We start from the raw sequence: 17,503 nt of genomic DNA, 5'->3' as shown, positions 1-17,503 counted from the left end.
CTCCCGCCAGCTCCGGCACAGCCCGGAAGAGTGTCCCTGGCGAAGGCAAGCTGCGCGGGGACCGCTGCTGCATCCCCCCGCCCCGGCCCTCCCGCGTCCCCGGGACGGAGGGAGCGACAGGGCGGCAGGCGCAGCGCCGGCAGCGCAGGGCAGCGCGGTTTTCTGCGGTCACCCCCATTGCTGTAACCGGCAGGGCCCGGATTTGGGCTGCGTCCAGAAGGAAACCGCACGGGAAACCTCGAGCCCTGCTTGGGCCCCGGACACAGGGCAGCGCCTGCTCCCCGGGATGTTGCTGGCAGAGTTTCCCTCAGATGCTGCGTATAAAACACATCCAGGGTCTCCACATACCGAAACGTGGCTTGATCTAGACACTGCATTGCCCAGGTCTGGATCAAATCCATGTGGGATACAAATGTGCCTCTGCTCCTCCTGCCTGCGTGTTTAAACCAGGCTCCGGATGCTCCCGGCCCGAGCCTCTGCCACGGGCGGGGGAAAGGGTGACCCAGTTCGTTAGCGGCCGCTGCCGTCCCTCCCCGGCAGCCCCGTTAGCCTTGCCTTTATTTATTGGCTCCGGCGGACCGCTCTCCTCCAGCCTCCCCGTCTGTGCCGAAGCCAACGCCGAGTGAAACCTGCACTAGGATGTGCGTGAATGACGTATCTTTGGGTTTGTTTGTCGTCTTTGGTTTTTGTTTTTTTTTAATATAAATATTCTGTTTTTGTATTTTTGTATATTTTAATCTTTAAGGAAAAAAGAAAAAAAAAGAGAGAGCGAGAAAGGACCTAACTCCTGCAACTTATTCTCAGGTATTCGAGCAATCTCAGGGATAAAATGCCTCTGTAGCCCAGTGCTGGACAGAGAGGAGGGTTTTTTCTAACAGCACAAAGACATGACAAAGTTTGTATGGGAAGCGTAGATCTACCTCACTGGACGTTCGCTAGGTGGCCTGACGTGTTGTTGAGCTTTTTGGTTGTGTTTTTTGGTATGTTTGGGTTTTGTTTTCTTTTGAACTGTATTTTAATAGTCTCTTTCCCTTCCCCACTGGACCGAGGAGGAATTTGGGGCTGTAGCTCTGCGCGAGGGGAAGGAGAAGCCAGGCGGTGCCGCGGGGAAGGGCACAGCTGCTAGAGCCCACGTGGGCTCCCCAACCCCAGATTTTCTCCCAGCCCGGTGTCTTTGAGGACTCTCCTGTGCTCCTCTCTCGCGTTCATGCTCAGGCACGCACGTCCGCTTGCAGCGGCTGGGGGAAACTCTGCGCTCCTGGTTTGGGGCCGCGGACGGCAATGCTGCGTTAAACCTCGCAGCCCCGGGGGCCGGCTGGGCCCTTCCCCGGGGAGGACGCCTCGCCAGGCTGGTGTGCCAGAACGTGGGCACGGTTTCTGCTGTTTTTTAGGTAGCGATAGGTTTAGATGTAGATCGGGACAGGGGCAGGTAGGGAGCACCCGCTCCATCCTTGCCAACAGGAGCTGCTGCGGGGCTGGCTGAGGCTGTCTCGTGCCGTCCCAAACCCTAGCCATGCCCGGGGCGCAGAGTCGCTCCCCTAGCTGCTTTCCTGCTCTGCTACGGTAGTTTTTATGGTGAGGTGGTGGTCTCTTTTTTTGGGAGGGTGGGGGAAGGCCTTTTAGTTCTCGAATAGCTGTGGGATCTGTACGAACCTGCTTCAGGATAACCGCTTTTGTCTGAACGGGGTAAATGCAATAGAGCGCACTGGGTTGCGTGTCTAGGCCTGGGCTTCGGGTCCCGCTGTCGTGTTGCAGGGGGACCGCTGGCCTTCCCGAGTCACCTTGGTTGTGCCGGGTAAACTGCTGCCCCCCTAGTTCTTGTTTCTGTCTTGAAGAATCATGTAGAACCTTTCCCCTCCCCCTCCAATTTAATGGTTTGGTGACTTTCTGCTAGATGTCTAGTATGTGTAAATATCTCTGTAAATCTCTCCATTTTCTCTCAGTATTCTCCTCGATTATTGTTTACAAAAGTAAGAGAAAAAAAAATGGAAAAAAAAATAGCCAAAGCATCTAATAGGTTTTGGACCAGGGAGACAGGCTCTTCTCTGTGTACTCTGCCTTGCAACTTTGCCTGTGTGGGGAGATGACTTCTGTAACCATCCCCATCCTAGACTAAAGCAAATAGTAAATGGCTTAGTGAATCGCTCAGGTTTTTCTCAGGGCCAGTAAGGTACCAGGATTCAAGAAAAAAAAAACAGGGATTTTTATCTGCAAAGGGAAGCCACACTGGAGAAGATGGAATTTCTTGATTTGCATCTTCTCATTGCGTTTGCTTTTGTGGTTCTTCCTGTATCTTGACAATAATTAATAAATTGCTGCATCATCGCCTACCCTGCCCACGCAAGGGTTGCAGGCGCTGGGCACTATGCATTACGGGACAGCGTGAACTGCGGGTGGACGAGGCTGCACACTCAGGGTCAAGGTGTAATATGGGAGCATTTGAATGTATAAGGAAAAAATGTCCCTCAAGAGATGTTTTCTTCCCTGGTGCAAAAGCCTTGAGTCACAAGATTGTCTACTAGGAGACGGAAGAATGTAACTCCATGTTTACTGCTAGCAACCAAAGCTTGTTTGTGTCAAACTCTTGAATTTTTATGAAGTGGGTGGGAGGGGGGGAATAAAAGTGGTGGCTGTGCACCACTCAGGGGTTACACCCAAGCCGGGCTTTCCAAAGAGCAGATTTCCTGCTGGAGTCCCTGCAGCAAGATCCAATATTCCTGCTGCTGCAGGGTTTTTCCCCCTCCTTTCATTTTTTTTAATTTGTTTTTTTGTACCAACTATGTAAAATGTGTTTTTTTCTTTTCTGGAAAAATAAAAATAAAGACCATGGGCAATGGCTGCTGGTGATGTTTTGGGTACGGTTTCTTTGTTTTCCTCCCCTGGGACTGTGAGGTTGAGAAACCCAGACCCAAAGAAGTGGGGCCGCCACCGCATCGGGCGGAAGGGGCGAGCAGGAGGGAGCGCCGGGAACCGGGGCACGCGGGGTGGCTGCGCGGGCTGGTTTACCTCACCTAAACCACAGCCCTGACCTGAGATGGGAAACGGGTGCGAGCACTCCGCTCCTCCGCCAGCCCCCGCCAGGCACATCCCGCTGCGAACACGCGTGTAAGGGGAAATACGTGATCAGCCTGCAGCGCCCCATAACTGCCTTGGTCCCGCTGTCACCCTGCAGCCCCCCAAAACTGCTCTGGCCTTGTTGTCACCCTGTAGTTCCCCCCCCCCCCCCCAAAAAAAACCGCCCTGGCCCTGCTGTCACCCTCCAGTCCGTCCCCCCCCCAAACCACCCCGGCCTCGCTGTCACCCTCCAGCCCCCCCCCAAAACCACCCCGGCCTCGCTGTCACCCTCCAGCCCCCCCCCAAACCACCTCGGCCTCGCTGTCACCCTCCAGCCCCCCCCCAAAACCACCCCGGCCTCGCTGTCACCCTCCAGCCCCCCCCCAAACCACCCCGGCCTCGCTGTCACCCTCCAGCCCCCCCCCAAAACCACCCCGGCCTCGCTGTCACCCTCCAGCCCCCCCCCCAAAACCACCCCGGCCTCGCTGTCACCCTCCAGCCCCCCCCCAAACCACCTCGGCCTCGCTGTCACCCTCCAGCCCCCCCCCCAAACCACCTCGGCCTCGCTGTCACCCTCCAGCCCCCCCCCAAACCACCTCGGCCTCGCTGTCACCCTCCAGCCCCCCCCCAAAACCACCCCGGCCTCGCTGTCACCCTCCAGCCCCCCCCAAAACCACCCCGGCCTCGCTGTCACCCTCCAGCCCCCCCCCCAAACCACCCCGGCCTCGCTGTCACCCTCCAGCCCCCCCCCCCAAAACCACCCCGGCCTCGCTGTCACCCTCCAGCCCCCCCCCCAAAACCACCCCGGCCTCGCTGTCACCCCGCGGCCGCCATGACACCCCCGCCCCGCCCCGCCCCAGGCGCATGCGCACGCGCTCTGCCCCGCCCCCCTCGCCTGGCTCACGCGCCCCGCCCACCCCGCGCCCCGCCGCGCCTGCGCGCAGCCCCCCGCCCCCGGCGCCGGCGGGTGACGTAGGCGGAAGGTCACGGCACCCTGCCGCGGAGGCTGAGGCGGCGTCGCCGGGCGAGGTAACGGCGGTGGCGGCGGGAGCCCGGGCGGGGGGAACCGCTGCCCCCGCGCACCGGCCGCACCGGGCAGCGAGCGCGGCAGCGGCCCCGCAGCGCGTGGGGGTCGGGGGGCGCCTCCTCCCCGCGGCGGGCAGGGCCGCGGCGGCCGCGTCCCCCCGCGGTGCCGGCGGCGAGCGGGGTCGCGGCGGAGCTCGGCGCCCCGGGCCGGTCCCGGGGGTCCCCGCGGCGGCGGCAGCGGCGGCAGCGGCGGGGCGGCTGCCCGGGCTCGGCGGGCCTGCTGGCTGCGCACCGGCAGGTCGCGGCGGTTCTTCTTGGTGCTCTTTATTTTTCCCCTTCTTGGGGAAGAAGCGGCTTTTTGGCGAAGGGTTAGTTTTAAGCTCCCTGTATGAAAAGCTGTGTAAAAATAGGTGCTGTCAGTAGCCAAAGGCGGTATTAGAAGAGGAGGCGTCTTCGGCCTGAGCTGCTCAAGGGGGGGGGTTAGGGGCTTCAGCAGCAGAGCCCGAGGTTCAGCGTTTCCTTGCCTTAACGCCTTGCGGCTGCGCCCGCGGCCCCCCATCCCCTCCTGAGGGAAAGGGCAGAGGCGGCCGACGCAGACGGTTCGTGCCATCGGGGTAACTTCAGTCCGCTTCAGTCCCCCACTGCATGTTGGATGGCTGGATCTGGGCTTTGCCCCCGCAGCTCTCTCTTCATGGCTGCTTTACTTGCCTCTAAGTGCTCCTAGCTGAGAGAATTGAAGGTTAACCTGGAAGTTTAGTGAACTCCTGTATCACGTTAGCTCAAAGCAGTTATTAGTGTTTGGTGTGCAGGTAATGTGGTGAAAAACAATGTTTTTACAGCTCCAGAGACTAAAGTTCTCTACTTGGGAAGAACAAGAAATATCTGTGGTGACAGTAGTGCAGCTGGTGATGTAGACAATTGCTTCATTTTAAGGGTTTCCAGCAACTTCAACATACAAAAATATTGAAGGTTAATTTGCGCTTGCCCCACTCTGATTAGCCTGGTGGCAGCCCTGTGCAACATGAGTGCTTGCTGTCATGGGTCTGTACTAAGTCACCAGCTAGTTCTGTTGGAAGAAGCAGTAGTGGTTTTTTTTCTTACTACCAGCTAGTACAAAACAGGTTTAGTAACGTATATCTGGAAAATTTCATAGCTCATTTCTGAGGTCTTCAGCTCCCTCATTGTCTGCTTATCAGTGTATTTATGCAAATGATAAAAAGAGCTCCAAAGCAGCTAATCAAAGTTTATTTTTCCAAGGTAATCACTTGTAGTGTTACTTTGGGCTCAAACAGAATCTCCTGTATCTCTAACCCCTTTATTTTCATCTTCCTAATGAAAAAGAAAAGAAGCTCTCAGAATAAGACATGTCGTGGATCAGAGAAGGTGAGCTGACCATCATAGAGAGATTTTGTGGCAACATTATTAAGGTAAGGAATGAGTATTAATGAATGTTGCTTATGGTAGCCTCTGTGACAGCTCTGCTTTGGAAAGGTAGTGTTGCAGGCAAGGTTGCATATTAATGCTGGCACTGAATGTACGTACATAAACAGTATTCAGGGCTGGAAAATTACTTAGGCTCGGTCTTGCGAATGAGCAGGGCTGAAGGCAGTGCTTGCCAGTAATGAGCTGAGATTCCCAGGCTTCCAGTGTTTTATGCCCTTGCTGATCAAGGCAGAGCATGGGAGGAGGGAAAGAAGCGAGATGGTCAGAATATGAGTCTAAGAAATGAAGCTGAGTTTCTGCTGAGTGAAATAACAGTCCACTAATTCCAGGAAAATTCTTTGTGCTCAGCAGTCTTGAAACTGGTACTGCTGTCCTTCTCTCAAAAGGATTTGTGCAGGTTTAGTGAGGTCAGCAGAAGGAAATGCTGCCTTTAAAGGGGGAAAAAATCTGGTGACTATTTATCTTTGCTTAAGTTAATTGCATCTGCAGCAATACTCTTGAACTTTGAAAGAGAAAACACTTAGGATGACAGTAGTATGAAACTCCCCTGTGGCTGCAGAGAGGTAGCTGTGTCAGTGCTCTCCTCTCTCCTGAGTCTCTGTCACATAACTCTGCTCTTCCCTATTCTGTTGCTCTTCATCTGAGGCAACTGTCAGTACTGAAATGTTTTAGAGAGAGCCTAAGCTAGGGTTACAAAAAAGGTAATTAACGTCTTACTCTCTTTCCGACTCCAGGATTTAAGGTGGGACTTACCTATTGCACTCCTACGAATAGGTGGTGCTGCCCAGAACAGCAGGGCTAAACCATCTGTGAGGCAAGATGCCAGCTTGATCTTTAGCCTTCTGGTCTGTGTTGTCTTTCGTTATTTTCTAGGCAGGTCCCATGCCGAAGCATGTTGCCTTCATCATGGATGGCAATCGCCGTTATGCTCAGAAGTGTCACGTGGAAAGACAGCAGGGGCATTCACAAGGCTTTGACAAACTGGCACAGGTGGGAAGGATGTTTGCTGCCTCTGAATTGGATGTTGAAAGTTTGAGCTGTGTTCACTGGCTGACTCTGTTTACCATTTTACTGATACATTTTGTTTTTTTCACTAAAATCAGACCTTGTGCGGAGCTAATTCTGCTTCAGTTTGTGAAACAGGCTAGTCCTATGGTGATGCTCTATTTAGTCTGTGCTGATAGAAATTAATAATGGATTAGAACTGTAAGTAGAGATATCTTTCTCCAGTTCTTTGAGATGTATCTGAAATTCTCATCAAATGGAATTCGTTATCAGCTCTTGATGGTCTTAGTTTCTTTTGCCCCAGGCTTGCTGTAGTGGGGAATTACAGGAAAGTTCTAGCAGCTGAGCAGGTGGGTCTTGCTGACCTGTCTGATTGTGAGTCTGCTTATCTGACTTTTTAATTATTTTTTGTCTCCTTACAGACCCTGCGGTGGTGTTTAAATCTGGGTATCCGGGAGGTCACTGTTTATGCATTTAGTATTGAGAACTTTAAACGCTCCAAGGAGGAGGTGGATGGACTAATGGATCTGGCAAGACAGAAATTTAGCCGCCTACTGGAAGAACAGTAAGAATCCTCTCATGTCAGTTTTCCACAGGGTGGAGCAAAGGCAGAACATGCATAAGAGATGTTAAAGGAATGCTGCAACTTGTGAAAATGGCTTAAATGAAGGAAGCATTTCTCTACCTCCATCTGGAGTTTTATGTTCAGGGTCCATTTGCTTGAAACAGTACAGCTTTCAGGTGAACACAGCACAATTAGACATTTCTGCTTAGGACTTGAGTCCTAGATGCCTTGTTTTCATGAAATATCAAAGCTTTATCTTGAATTCTGTCCCAGTATTCTCAGGGGTCAGAGTTTTAATTCTGCAACTTGCATTTCAGGGAACTTGAGACTTGTACATATGGGCATATAGTGTGTGAAGTCACTTTTGGAGTTGGAGAGCTGGTTCATGTGGTTTGTGTAGGTGGAACTAGTACAGCTTTGAGTGACCAAAGAGATTAGTGACCTGTTGCTCAGCAACTTGGTGCATGTATTTGTATCCCCATGGCTGATGGGTGAGAAGAGCATGCATATAGGGAGGGGGTGCTTATCCAGCTGAAGTAAATCAGTAAGACAGTAAGGCAACACAACTGGAATAGTGGGAGGGAAAGGATAATTTTCGTTCATTGACAGACTTGAAGATCAGGAATACCCGAGCACTGCAGTACATTATGACTCAAGGAGGCCAAGAACTTGCAATCTGTGCTAGTTGCCCTGTTTTCTACCCAGTGTGGCCCTTAATCACTAGGGAGCTTGTAGCACTAGTCAGACAGCAGCAGGAACCTGTGAGATTCCATGCGTTGTCCTGTCTGCTCGGAATAATGCTATAGCAAGCATGGATGGTTTTCCATTTTGCCATCCCCTTGTTGATATGCTAATCTTTCCTTAGACTAGAAAGTATTTGTGCTGTTGTGTGATGACCATTACTAATTGTTTTCTGTGCTCTTAATTTTTGATTAGTTAGGTGTCTGTGGTTGTACTTTGTTTTCCAAATATGGATTTCCTAGCCTCAAGTAGGAATGCCTAATCTGCAATCATTATCTAGTCCTTTGATTAAGTCTATAAATCAGAAATCTGTATGTAGAATGATCCGTTTCCCTTTAGGGAACAGTTTGGGATGATGAAATCTGAGCCAGCTGTGAGCTTCTGAAAAGTATTTGGTCATTATGCCTTTTTCTAATTCTTAATTTTGTTATAGTTATACCTACTGCATGCCTGCTGTTCTAATTTGGTGGATGTAATGCAAGGCAAACCTGGCACTCATACAGTAGGGACTGATCTGTTTTCTGCAGTCCTCACTCTTGTTGTTGGGTGCAGGGAGAACTTGAAGAAGCATGGTGTGTGTATCCGTGTCCTTGGGGACCTGCCGCTTCTGCCATTGGATATTCAGGAACTGATTGCCCAAGCTGTGCTGGCAACCAGGAACTACAACAAGTAAGTAATGAGTAATGCACAGTTCAAAGTGGCTGATACCTGATGTCTTCCTCACGTACCTGAAGGCTGAGACTTGGCAGACACGATACAGAGTTTTTTTCCTTTTTTTTCCTCCTACAAGCACATATAGCTCTTCTAGATAGATTCTTCTCTCTGCCATCTGCTGGGTCCTTCTCTAGGTTAGTTCCTTTAACGTCTTTCTCTTTTCAGATGCTTTCTAAATGTCTGCTTTGCATATACATCGAGACATGAAATCAGCAATGCTGTGAGGGAGATGGCCTGGGGGGTGGAACAAGGACTGCTTGAACCCAGGTAACTCTTGTCTTTCTATGTGAGGCTTCACAGAGTAAGACTGCCTGTCTTACCTCCTACGCTTACTAATAACCTCCCAGAAACCAAATGGCTTTTAAATAGATCCTATTAAACCAGTCTGACTGGAACAAATTACTTAAGTTACTATGCAGTTGTTTGGTTTTTATTATTTCAATTACCATGGTGATGGGTTCACAACCAAGACAGAAGAGAAATTAGGTCTGTGTCTTAAGTTAGTTTAAATGTGAAGGCAGATTTTATGCCACAATAATTGGCTTCTTGGCTGGCAGTCTTAGTTATGAGGTCAAACAACAGATGAATCATGAATATTGAACTGTTCCTCCACCCTGGAGGAGATGGAGCAGCTAGCATTCTGCTCTCTCTGCTCCAGATGGAAGTTTTCACAGTCTGGTTCTGCCTGTGCAGTGTGTTTCAAAGAGCATCAGGGAGATGCTCTGGGGGCTAAAACAGCATTTGAAATAGCCTGTGGAGCAGACAGCAGTGTCCATCCAAAGGAAGCTGATGACTGGCTGTGGTACAACTCCAGCCACTCAATTTTAATCTGCAGTCTCATGTTTGTGAAAACCCTCAGTAATTCTGATTACTTAGTGCCACCTTCATCAGATTGTGTGAGTAATCTTAATGGAATGCATCTGTCTTCCTTAGCGATGTGTCAGAATCATTGCTTGATAAGTGTCTGTACACCAGCAACTCCCCTGACCCAGATCTCCTGATACGAACCTCCGGAGAGGTCCGGTTGAGTGACTTCTTACTCTGGCAGGTAAAGTCTTTGACTTTTTCCTTAAAAATTTTCCATCTTTGCATAGGAGAGTTCTGCTGGGTCCAGATGTGAGCTGATGTGAGGGCTCTTAAACACTGTCTGCCATGTTGTAGGTAACTCGTTGAATGGACTGAGTGTTGGGGCAAACACCTCTGAGGAATCTTTCTTGCAGTTTTGTGATCACCTAAAATACCTTCCAGCACAACAAGCTTGAAATAGTATCATCCTGAAAACACTTCATAAGAAATCATAAACTTATTCTAGTTCACAACAGTCACAGAAATCTCGAAGCAGTCATCTCTTGCTCCTCTTCTCACATTTTGGTAATTCCTCATTTGTTTGGTAAATTTTTGGCTTCAGATAGCTTAATCTGACAACAGGTTTCCGGGGATGAGGAAATTCCAGGAAGGCTTTCTAGATTCCTGGGAGAGGAATGTGTCAAATGTTGTTTCTGTCAGTTGTAGGTATTGAAGACTTACCCTGATAATGTATGTATAATGTGCATGACTGACTTGTCACCGTTTTAGAACTTTATTTGACTTTGGTAATGAAACAAAACCCCCCTCAAAACAGGTTCTGAGGATGGCAAAGTCGAATTAAAATGTGTTAGGTCACTAAGCTACGACACAGTGAGTTCTTAACATGTGAAATTCATGTATCTGCAATTCCATTGCTATTTCTATTTCACTTTCATGTGCTAGGCAATATGGAATTGCTTGTAACCCAGGCTCTGCAGAGAACATTTGAGTCAAACTGCTTTACTTAATAACATAATTTCTTTTACAATATATATAATTTGGAGCCAAGAACCAATTGCCTTTAAGCAACCACATCAAATATTCCTATTCCAAGTTATTTAATTTGCAAATTCATGGAAGTTGCCTGGCCTGAATTGCGATTGCTCAGCAAGGCGTCTTTCTCTCCTCACCAAGTTTTTGGGCACATGTACGTCCTGGACAGGTGTCAATGCTGCAGACTAACATTTCTCTTGTTCCTCTTGTTGGTAGTCCTGGCAGGGATGCTTTGGAGACTGAGCTTGTGGGTAACTGATGAAGCATTACTGAGCAACTGAATGCTTTGTGAGTCTGGTTGGCAAGAGGCCCCTCTCCCGTGCCACTGATTACAGCTTGTTCAACAGAAGTAGTAGAGGAGAATGTGTGCCTGTTCTCCCACCCTGCCAGGTCACAGTCCAAAGCATTAGTGCAAATTTCCCTTCATGGGCAGTGATCTGAGTCCTGACAACCCCCAAGTAGGAAAATTGTGCTATTCAGGGTGATTCTGTGGTATCAAAATGTCCTTGCAGTGTTTTCTTGTGTGGAATTGATGCTGAGATTTTTCTGTAGCACTGCAATTTTTTAAAAAGAACATGTAGGGTCCTTTTAAGTGTTATGTTTTATAGTAATGTTTGCTGAAAGGTTATCTGCTTACCTGAAACTTTGAGGGAATTGATGGCAAAAGTAGGTTTTTAACTCGAAAGCTTCCATCTTGCAGCTCTAGGATATCATCAGTGCAGCACAACTCTTAGATTCATTATGCAGTTTAAATGCCATGAGTGGGCAGTGAGGAACATCACAAGATGTCATTTGGTAAATGTCTCAAATGTCATGTCCTGATCCTCAGTTCATCTGTTGCTCCCCTAACTCAAACTTTGATAGTCCAGGATTGCTATTTTAGTTTTGCTGTATGTCTGTTAGGCTTAAGCTATTAGAAATACTTCTATGAAGACCAGCATAGCATTTGAAAGAATTCTGCTGGGTACTTGTACATGAATGGATGACTCTTGTCACAGCATTAAAAACAAATTAGGTAGAAAGACTCTACATTGTACAATTTCAAAGTATCCGAGCTGTTTTTTATTTCATTTTGAGTAGAATCTGATAACCCAGCCTAAGTAAAGTCTTTGTGGAGAAACTGGCATAGTTTGACTGAGCTGCATCTTGATGACTTTTCCTTCACTAGGTGATTAAATTCTTGGCAATCTTGCTTTCTGCAGACATCCCATTCATGCCTGGTGTTTCAGTCAGTGTTGTGGCCAGAATATTCCTTTTGGAACCTGTGTGAGGCTATCCTTCGGTTCCAGATGAACTACAGTGCTTTACAGGTAAGGGAGCCTTAGGGAGCTGGAGAGCCCAACACAGTATGTTGTCTGTACAACAGCTCTGTAATGTGCTGGAGATCAAGTGAGAGTACACAGAGTGTGAACAGAGGAATTGTGCATTTAGTTAAGATCTTGTTTCAGTAGCAGCCTATACCAGATGTGTGGCTTCTCCTGTACCCCTGTGGCTTGTTACAGCATCTTAGGATGTGGACCGACTCCTATTCTTTCTGGAATAACTAAGGTATCTGAAGTTGCCAATATCTCCACTGCTCATTGTCACTCCACCAGCTGGAAGGACTTGTCCCCACTCCTCAGCTGGCAGGACAGAACAAGTAAGCACTCCTGATTTGCTACAGGGCAAAACCAGCCAGTTTAACTCAGTCCAGTTCATCAGTGGTTTAAGCAAAGACTGCTGAGCTTACTGTGGAGGGGGCAGGGAGATTTCACATGCTTTTCCGCTAGTTCTGCTGCATATGGGGTTGTAACAAGTGGATTCAGGATTTCCTTTCTGGGAACTGACATGAGGCTGCCTGGACCATGTGACTCTGGACTGGTGTCCTCCTCTGGATCTCAATGTGCTTGTTGAGGTTATTCCCATTGCTGGTTGTCATTGTTCCTTCCCTCCTAGATCTGCGGGTGTGAGGTCTTTCTGACCTGGTTCAGCTAAATCCAGCCAGCTTAGTAATGACTTGCTAATCTGGCTATTTTTAAGCAGAACAAGTTTGGGAGCTGGTGCTCTCTAATGAGCAGGTCGATAGGGAAACCTGGGCAGCAGCAGCCTGTGGCACAGGGACAGCAGTAGCAGACAGCAGGAGGAGGAGCTCAGTGTAGTGACTCTTGCCTCCACCAGTCTAGCTGCTGAGCGTGTCTGTTCCTCGATTATATGGATCCTCTGTTTTTAAGGAGAGGCATTATACTGGCCTCTTCGACCTTCAGGAACCTTGCTCAGTTCTGAGAGTTATCAAAGAAATTATAAACTGCGGTGGTTGCAGGTGAATTTAGTAAGGTCCAACTAATCTAGAAGCATCCAAATTCTCCAAGTCCTTAACCTCTCGTTTATTCCTGTTTCTGGCCTGAGTCTGGCCTTCTGCTACCAGCAATTCGTTGTTCTAATACATCTAACGACCATTCACTTTCTGAGTGAAGAAGAAAGCCAAAAGGCAATAGTGGTTGGCATTGACATTAGCTTTACCTCCCTCTAGAATAGTAAGGTCACTGTTCTGTTTTTGCTCCTAGTGCTAAGTTCTGATGGGGTAACATGCTCCTTCTGTTCTAGCTAGACTTGTCTTTCTCAGTTCCTGTTTGTGTCTCTGTGTGTTCGTGCTATGCTGTTAGCAGGGTTCCTTATTGGCCAGATTTGTTCTTTGGTCAGCTTTCTTGCTGAGAGACCCACTTGTCCACAGTGTACGGAGGCTGCCCTTGCTTCTATGGATGCAGCTGGGTTTTGCAGAAAGACGGACTTCTCACTCAGTGACTGCTGAGGTTTAGGAACTGTTTTGGGTTTTTTTGCGTTTGAAATAGATGCTATTGAAAACTGAAGATATTTGGAGCTCAAACAAATTGCCTTAACAGAAGTGATTCTTGTCAGTGAGAATGGTGGGGTTAAGAGGCTGACTTGCTGAGAAGCCAGAATGTATTAGAGCAGCTGTGTCTATTTTGGAGGGTGCTGCTGTGCTCAGGACACCAGAGGCAGTTAAGATACAGAGGGGCAGCCAGATGGGAGGTTTGACAAGGCACAGAAAGAATGTGGAGGTTCTTGGAAGCACTGGACAAAGAAGATAACCTCCTCCCTCGCTCCCCTTTGTTCTGATGGCACTACTGTGCCATCTCCTATCTACCAGACAGGTCATGCACTGCAGTCTTTGGGCTAATCTATTTCTAACTCATATGGCATCAGACTTAATTGCCATCTTCATTTTCCCCAGGGAGCTTACCTCCCAAGAGAGGCTACTAGCTGGTCGTTCCTCACCGCTCTGTCCCAGGGTCAGCTGTACCCGCTTTTGCTGCGTGGTAGTCCTAGGGGAGAAAATGCAAATGTTGGGTGGCAAGCCACCTCTTTGAAAGTGGTTACACTGGGTCTTTTCTGGCTGCATGGGCAGAATTTCACTTCATCCAAGGTGGGACTGTTACACTGAACAGGCTGAGTAGCTGTGTATTTCAAATAAGCACAGCTACAGCAATGGAACACTGTCAATTCAGTGGCCTTTCTGTAGCTAAGGATGTTTCTACCCAGCACAACAAAAGTTAATTTACAGTGCCGAGCATAGACTACTGAGTTGAGCTGGGAGGAAGTGTAGTGAAAAGTGGGAGAATCCCTCGTTAGAATAAGTATTTCTGACATTTTGCTTGTTTGAAAGGCCAGTATTCCCTTAGTGTGTGCACGTCAGGTTATATCACAGTGACCACCATCTTATTTCTTTTTAATGAAGGCTTAATCTACCTGCATACAGATGCAATTCTTCTGTTAGAGGCTCTATGACTGCAGAGTAGGATATGTGCAATGAGAAGAAACCCAAAAGTGTTGCTCTGAGATATATTTCGAATACTTGAGGGTAGACAAAAAGAGAGCTACCACCTTTTCCTTTCTCCTGCCCATCATGCTGTGTCTTGAGCTGGTACATTATTAGATCACAGGCATTTAGCAATGCTGAGCCTGCTCTTGCTTTTTTGCTGCAGCCAATTAGCTCAGTACCTGATCATCAGCTCAAAGAATTGCCCCATAAATCGTTGTTCTGAATCCCCCAAAACCTTTCTACTGCCATGCGAATAGGTTCAAAGATTCTGTGATGACACTGGCAAGGATAGCTTGTGCGCGAGTCTGTGATTTGAAAGTGCTCTTCTACACTGTTCCTCTCTGATTCAGATATCTGAGGCTTTTTCCACAGTCTGTCATGACCTTTATCTATTTTAACTAGGAGTTAATGCTGTGAACAGACTTGCATCTCAAGGAGAAGGTCCTGAAGGGTATCCCTGTATTTTCTCTAACCAATCAAGCAGCTACCTCAAAGCGGAGGAGGTGCACACAGCGCCTCTCTTTATTTAACCTGCAGATTGATGGCCAGGCAGAGGCTATTTCTGCTGTATTCTTTGCTGCCTTGTATGTGTACCACAGATGAGCTGAAAGGCCTGGTGAAGTGCTAATGCTCTACTGCTTTTCACTCTAGAAGGCCAGAGACTCCTACATGGAGGAAAGGAGGCGACAACAGATGGAAAGGGATCAGGCTTATGTGACGAAGAAGCTGCAGCAGGAGGGGTTTGCATCTCATGGAGACTCTCGACGTCGATGGACACTGTTGCAGAAATGCACCGCCATGCGGGAAGAGAGAATCCAGGGCTTTCTACAGGCACTAGAGCACAAGAGAGAGGACTTCTTTGAAAGATTGTGTACAGTGTCTGCATGACATAGGTGCTGGGTGGTTCTTGGGAAGACAGTTTTTAACTATGTGAGAAATAACAGCTGCTGCCCAGAGGAATTCCCTTGGTGTGGTTCTGCAGTGGGCATGCAGGGCTGCCACAGCACTTTACATCCCCAGCGGCACTATCCAAGTGCTGCTGGGGATGTGCCAACCTTTCTAGTTCTGTGAATGCCACTGAGGAAAGTAATGTCATCTTTCTGTCTTGCCTCTGTGCCCCTGATGATAGAGAACACATGCACCCTGCCTTTTCTCCACTCTCCGGTACTTTACAGGCCTGGATGTTTTGGGGGCAAGTAGCTTACTAGAATGAGCTTCCAGTTCTGTTAGGCTCCTCATGAATTGGCTGAGGCAAAGCAATTCAGTGCTGTTTAAATCAGGCTGGACTTGAATTTTTCTGTGGCTTTGCAGTGGGGAATCTTTTAGTAAGATTTCCTTTGCTGTTTCCATGAGGTGTCCAACTTCCATTCTATATGGAGAGGATTTTTCCCGGTGTGTAAGGGGGCCTGTGCTGAGCAGTGGCAGAGATACTCCCCACTTCCTAATAGCATCTTGTCTTTTTTTTTTCCCCCCTCCTGACTGCTGGGTTTGATATCTGCTCTTGGCTTCCAAAGAACTAAATCAAGGTGGTGTTAGCCTTACTGTAAAGAAGGTACAAAGCTTCACCTTGCTGTCGGGTCCTGTGAAATCTTAGCAGTGGGGGCAGGAGGGACCCAAATGCACCAAAAGCTTAGTTGTTCCTGTTGGAATAGACTGATCGTTTTGCAGGAAGGAGGGGGAAGGCTCCAAGGAGGCAAGGGAAAAGGATTGGGAGGGACCTAAGTTAATGGCTTAAAGAAGAAAAGTTAGCTAAAACCAGGTGATGGTTACAGTATGCCAGATTCATGTGAGACCTGTCTAAAGCTATGACTTACCATCCTGTTTCCAGGGTATTAGGGTAGGCTTAGTTCAGCCATAAAGTAGCCAAAACTAACCTATCCCCAATCAAAATGGTTTAAAAGTGCTATACAGCCGATTTGAATGGGAGTGGTTGGAGTAGGTGGGGAGTGGTATTTGTTCTCAATTCTCTATCAGCAGGGAGATGGACTAGCTAATCTCCAAGATCATTTCCATCTCTAATTTCTTCTGTTTCCGTCCTCACAGAAAAAATCAACAGAAAATGTTGTCTTGCTTTTGTTTCTGCTGCACATACAGGTACAGCAGTCGCAGCCATTGCTGTTTTTAAAGAGTTCCTTTTTACCTCCAGATAAGAATTAGAAAATGCAGATTTAAAAGATTAAGCGCTGTAAACTCAGCACACGGAATGTGATTGTGAAGAGGATAATTAAGTTGTCAAACCATGAATAAAGCATTTTCGTACCAAACATTTTTAAAATAAGCTGAGCATTTAAAACTATACAGAGCTTCTTTTCGAAGTTTTAATGAAGTTGGCATCCAGTTCTAATATAATGTTGTTTAACCTGTGACAGACTCCTTATCTGATTCCTCTTAAAACAGAAAGGATTTCAAAGCTGTACTCTTTTACAGCATTGTCTGAGCAATTTGCTGATGTCCCAAGACTTGGCTGAATGAAGCACTGTGCAAATACATCCTCTTGCGTAAGTAGCTAACAGTAGCTTGGATGAAAGTATGCTGGGATGATGGAAGCTGTCAATTTAAACTTATTTTGTGGTATTTTGTCTGTCTTTACATTTTTATTTTCATTTACATTTTTATTTTGTCTGTCTTTATGTTTCAGGAAGTTGTCTGTGGAAATAGTTCTTATTCTCCGTGAGACTGAGCACTCTCCAGTCAGTTTTGCCAGGCAGATAGGGAGACTGTCTTCCCTCCAAGAATGTATATTTGCCTTGAAGAGGAGGGGAAAAAAGGATCAGTAGATCGGTTGTTTATGATAGTACAGACAACCAGGACTACAGTGGTGACTTTCTGCAAAGTACTAGTACTGTTGCAGCTGTGGTAGTTGAAGAATTAAAAGTTACACAAGGTTTGTCAGAGTTTTTTGATACCTTTTATAAGAGCGATTTCTGTAGTTGAAAATATCAAACCATCAGGCCCGCAAGTCCTTCAAGTGATGGTGGGGGGAGCTTGTGGTACCTGACAGTTTGTCTTATTCCACTTGCATTAGTTATTCTAATAAAATAGTAACTTTCCCTGTAAGCTTTGCCTCCTTAAAGGGTGGACTTAAGTTATAAAGGCAAACTCCTGAGCAGTTCATCTATCCAGGGAGTATTTAAGTTACAGTTACGGACTTTGAGTCCAGCTTCCCTAAGTCAGAAGGGATGTTTACATTGCGAAGATGTGAATAATCGGCATGTGACTGGAAAAATGTGTTCTTGCATTTGAGAGCTAAAAAGCCTGAGAGATCACCTGGTGAGGGGAGGGGGAAGGTGTGCTGC

General features: G+C 47.8%; 1 protein-coding gene across 5 annotated transcripts; it reads left to right on the top strand.

Moving 5' to 3' along the window:
• The first annotated feature begins 4,026 nt into the window (after positions 1-4,026).
• On the top strand, positions 4,027-16,471 carry DHDDS (dehydrodolichyl diphosphate synthase subunit). Of its 5 annotated transcripts, XM_067311372.1 has the most exons (10): positions 4,027-4,083; positions 5,422-5,507; positions 6,397-6,513; positions 6,951-7,093; positions 8,387-8,503; positions 8,714-8,815; positions 9,482-9,596; positions 11,590-11,697; positions 11,936-12,026; positions 14,859-16,471. In XM_067311372.1, the coding sequence occupies exons 2-10, from the start codon at positions 5,445-5,447 to the stop codon at positions 15,068-15,070; spliced, it is 1,068 nt and encodes a 355-aa protein (XP_067167473.1). In that variant the 5' UTR covers positions 4,027-4,083; positions 5,422-5,444; the 3' UTR covers positions 15,071-16,471. The 5 variants fall into 5 exon arrangements, with proteins under 5 accessions (XP_067167473.1, XP_067167474.1, XP_067167478.1 ...); XM_067311373.1 differs by lacking the exon at positions 11,936-12,026; XM_067311377.1 differs by lacking the exon at positions 14,859-16,471 and having other exon boundaries at positions 11,890-11,976.
• The last annotated feature ends 1,032 nt before the right edge of the window (positions 16,472-17,503 follow it).

This window comes from Apteryx mantelli, chromosome 27, assembly GCF_036417845.1.
Source record: "Apteryx mantelli isolate bAptMan1 chromosome 27, bAptMan1.hap1, whole genome shotgun sequence".
Classification (NCBI taxonomy): domain Eukaryota; kingdom Metazoa; phylum Chordata; class Aves; order Apterygiformes; family Apterygidae; genus Apteryx; species Apteryx mantelli.
This window is presented reverse-complemented; position numbering and strand designations above follow the sequence as displayed.

Bases quoted from the DNA above. Each gene is read 5' to 3' on its own strand.
- DHDDS (XM_067311372.1), top strand. From the start codon at position 5,445: ATGTCGTGGATCAGAGAAGGTGAGCTGACCATCATAGAGAGATTTTGT. The intron at 6,514-6,950 runs GTGGGAAGGATG...GTCTCCTTACAG, and splicing joins GCTTTGACAAACTGGCACAG to ACCCTGCGGTGGTGTTTAAA. The intron at 8,504-8,713 runs GTAAGTAATGAG...TTCTCTTTTCAG, and splicing joins GCAACCAGGAACTACAACAA to ATGCTTTCTAAATGTCTGCT.